This window comes from Acanthisitta chloris, unplaced genomic scaffold, assembly GCF_000695815.1.
Source record: "Acanthisitta chloris isolate BGI_N310 unplaced genomic scaffold, ASM69581v1 scaffold13811, whole genome shotgun sequence".
NCBI lineage: Eukaryota > Metazoa > Chordata > Aves > Passeriformes > Acanthisittidae > Acanthisitta > Acanthisitta chloris.
The window spans coordinates 1-4,091 of NW_008654416.1; the positions used below are offsets into that span (position 1 = coordinate 1).

Here is a 4,091-nt window from a genome sequence, read left to right on the forward strand (position 1 = left end):
CCCAAATCCCATCCCCAGGCCCGAGGCTGGCTGCAAGGAGCCAGAAGTGCCTGCTGAGATGTCGGGAATGTCCCCAAATGGGGATGGGCTGGGTGACACCCGGTGTTGGGTTCCTCACACTCGGGACTCCAGCGGCCGTAAGGTCAAGTAGATGGGTTTATCAGGGATCAGGATGAGATCAAACTTGGTCCCAACTTCCACTGCTCTCATGGTTTCAATCTTGAAGTTTTCCAGGATCTGGGATGGAGGAGAACAGAGAGGATATGTTGGATGGGGCTTGGAGCAACCAGCAACCCTGCCCCATCGTGGGGGTGTTGGAAGGAGATTATCCTTAAAAGTTCTTCCAGGCTAAACCATTCTGTGTTTCTCTGGAGAACGCTGAAGTTCTCAACACCCATGTGCCACCTCCCCAGTCCCTTCTGGCTCTCAGTCCCGTGTCCCCAGCAGTGGAACACTCACCTGCATGAGGAAGAGCTGCATCTCCAGCTCAGCGATGCGACGCCCCAGGCACTGCCGTGGGCCAAAGCCAAAACTCAGCCCCTGGAAGTGCTTGGGGCCTGCTGCCAGCCAGCGCCTGCTCTGGCTTTGGGAACACCTCAGGATCTCGACCCATGGCATAGAGACCAACCTGCACCAGCGTCTGCAGGAGGGATCAACACCGTGGGTCAGCGTGACTGGGGTGCAGGGATGGCACCTGGCACCAGACAAGCCCCAGGGCTGCCCGTCCCATGTCACCCACCCATACTTCAAGTCCCATGGTGGGGTCAGGGTGAGGAGGGCGTAGTGGCCATGCTCACCTTGGGGGGGATGCAGTAGTCCTGGAGGATGACCTCTTGTGTGGTGTACCTCTGCAGGGTCACCGCCACAGGGTGCAGCCTAGGGGGACACGCCCCACATGCCTGATTTGGGGCACAGCCTGGGCCACCCTTGTCCCACCTCAGTGGGGAGCAAAGGGGCTGGGGGTGTTATTCAGTGAGAAGCTCCTCCTCACCTGAGTGTCTCCTTGATGGCAGCTTTGAGCAGTCGGATGGTTTTCAGCATCTTCACCCTGTCCCCTGCTGCCTCCCGCTTGGCAGCCAGGACCTCTGCCCTCAGCTGCTCCTGGACCCCTGGGGCTCGTGCCAGCTCGAACATGGCCCACTGCAGCGTCATGGATGTCTGGAGCAGAGCAGGGGAGCAAGGCTCAGCACCAACCAGGACCTTCTCACTGCCCAACCACCCCTGCCCGCTCCGTACCGTGTCCACCCCGCCTGCCATCATCTCCGTGACACTGGCCCTGATGTCCTCCAAGGGCAGCTTGTCCCTCATGATGAGGTTGCAGAGGATGCCCATGTACTCCTTGGTGCTCTTGCGTTGCAGCCGTAGGTCCCGGTAGACGTTTTGGATGCATTTGTCAGCTGAGGAGACGTGTCATGACACCATGTCATGCTCTTCGTCCCCCAGGAACAAAGTGGAGGAGGAAGAGACCTTAGGATACCACTTTTCCAGGGGAGATGCCTTGCTGGAGGGTTGTCCCTGGTGCCTAAAGCTCTCTGAGGCCACAAGCCCCTCTGGGATAGCTGATCCCCTGAACATTCTGCCCATCATCTGCCCTTCATTGCTCCTGGATGGTTCTGCACAGATCCATCCCACAAGCTCCAGACGTGGAAACCCTTCCTGGCCTTGGTGGTTGGATCCAGGATAAGGTCTCCATGCTGGTGACATGAGGCTGCACCATGGAGCCACAGGGACCTCAGGTGACACAGGGAGGAGCAGGCAGGAGAAGCACTCACCCTGGGAGAAGATGGCATCCCAGGCCTGGACGTGGTCCCTCCATGTCTTGGTGTTGAGGTGGCGGAGGAGGGTGGGCGGCAGGTAGAGCATGGGTGAGGTGGTGTGAAACATCAGGGTGACAGCATCAATGAAACGCTGTGCTTCAGGGTCCACAAAGTCCTGCAGCAGCCCCAGTCGCTCCCCGTACAGCACATGGCACACAGCTGCAAGGTCAGCACCTCTCAGGGGACCTGTCTCTGTCCCCTCCACTATCCCATGGCCAGCTCCAGCCCTTCCAAAGCACATGGCTCAGGATTGTGTTCAGATGGTTCTGGATATCTCCAGTGAAGGAGACTCCACACCATCTCTGAGCAACCTGTTCCAATGTGCAGTGACTGCACAGTAAAGAAGTTCTTCCACATGTTCAAGTGGAACTTCCTGGGCATAAGTTTCTGCCCATTACCTCTGGGTTTATGGGTTTGCAAAAAGCTGATGACCAGCAGATGATAAAAGAGTTTTTAGCAACAATGTTGAGTTATTCTCCACTTGTCTGGAGAGAGGACATCCTGCCTAGAGAGAGGACATCCCTCTACACCCTACAGCTTTGGGGAGAAGCTTGTTGGCCAATCTCTGAGGACGAAGCTGGGAGAAAGGGGCATTTTTGGGAGGACACACATCTTGCAGAGGCTCATGCCCCTGCCACTCACACTCCAGGGCGAAGCGGAAGAGCTCGTGGGTGAAGTCAGCTGTCCAGCGCTCCCGACCGCTCTGCTCCACCTGCGCTCGTGCCCTCCGGACAAAGTCCTCTCCCACCTGGTTGAGCAGAGGCACAAATCCTTCCACCACCTGTGGTGACAGCACCTCCTTGTTCAGCATCAGGCGGTCTGAGCGCCAGGCCTCCCCCGTCCTGCAGGACACCAAAGTGAGGGGTCAGGGGTGTCCCCCAATCCAAGGGATGCCACCCTGCAAAGCACAGGGCCAACATCACCCTCTTAATGCTCCAGCTTCTACCCTGATGCTCCAGCTTCCCCCCAATGCTTCAACTTCCCCCCCAACTCTCTAGTTTCATCTCTGATGCTCCACTTCCCCCCTTGATGCTCCAGTTTCTCTCCTCATGCTCCAGCTTCATCCCTGATGCTCCAGCTTCCGCCCAGTGCTCTAGTTTCATCCCTGATGCTCCATCTTCTCCCCACCCTGTGTGCTGGGGCCCTGTTTGAGGCCCCCCCCGACTCACTTGAGGAGGACACCGTAGGGCTTGTTGCGGAAGTCACGATATGCCACCCAGGGGGGCACACTGAAGCGCTCTGGCAGTGTCCCCTCTGCCTGGAACAGGGTGGCAGCATCCTGAGGGCTGATGATGTTCACGCTCTCGTACACACCCAGCTTCTCTCTGGTGGGGTAAGGAGCGGGGTCAGCCCTGCACCTTGACCCTCAGCACCCCCAAATCAAACACGCTTTCCCCTCACACTCCCTAAAGTCCTGCTGGAAGGTCCAATCCTGGGGAATGCAGCTGGTCAACGCCAGGATCAGGCCCTCAGGGCTCAGGTGGGCATAGAGAGAGATGCTGAAACAGATCTCCCCATTTCTCCCCAGCTCCATACCCTGTGGAGATCAGGGAGGTCAAAGTCCTTTCCAGCCCCACCATCCCATCTTCCCAATATTCTGCATCTACAAGAAACTGCTCCCCACTCCCAGTCCCCTCTCAGTGCACAGGGCCTGTCCCCTCCTGCTCCATGGTCCTTGTCCCCTTCCAGGGCACAGGATCTGTCCCCTCCTGTTCCATGATCCTTTTCCCCTCCCAGTGCACAGGGTCTGTCCCCTCCTGTTCCATGATCCTTTTCCCCTCCCAGTGCACAGGGTCTGTCCCCTCCTGCTCCATGATCCTTGTCCCCTCCCATCTTGTCCATCACTGTGGCATCAAGCCTGGCTGACACACAGCAATCCAGGGCTCCTCCAGCGGCTCAGCCACCTCTTCCCCTATCCTCACTCAGAGCAATGCTGAGACCAGCATCCCCATCCCAGACTGGAAATGCCCGTGGGGCTGTGGAGCAGGGAGGGGACGCGGCGACTTTAAATTGCCCCGATCTGCAGTCCCTGGAAAGCCATGATGAAGTGGACGTTGTCCAAGCCTCCCTCCTGCCAGAAGCGGTACAGGTTGAGCCACCCTGCTCGCCACTCGCCTGGCAGCTGGTTGAAGGGCCGAGGAGTTGAGGTGATGGCATAGGGTTGGCAGCCCCCCCGAGCCGGCGGCACCCCGCGGCAGGGGCACGTCCCCGCAGGGAGCAGGGCTTGGGTGCAGCGCGGGCGAGCATGGAAACGGCGGCAGGGAGGGACGGGTG

General features: G+C 58.7%; 1 protein-coding gene across 1 annotated transcript; it reads right to left on the bottom strand.

The window, feature by feature from the left end:
- Positions 1-118: 118 nt before the first annotated feature.
- On the bottom strand, positions 119-4,064 carry LOC103810611 (cholesterol side-chain cleavage enzyme, mitochondrial-like; the record flags this gene model as incomplete). The annotated part of the gene is given in 11 exon segments (XM_009083520.1): positions 119-237; positions 460-577; positions 579-640; positions 798-876; positions 992-1,158; positions 1,237-1,397; positions 1,773-1,976; positions 2,460-2,659; positions 2,987-3,145; positions 3,824-3,963; positions 3,966-4,064. Coding segments are annotated over 11 exon segments (1,508 nt in total), but the record flags the coding sequence as incomplete, so codon positions are not given.
- Between the last annotated feature and the right edge of the window lie 27 nt (positions 4,065-4,091).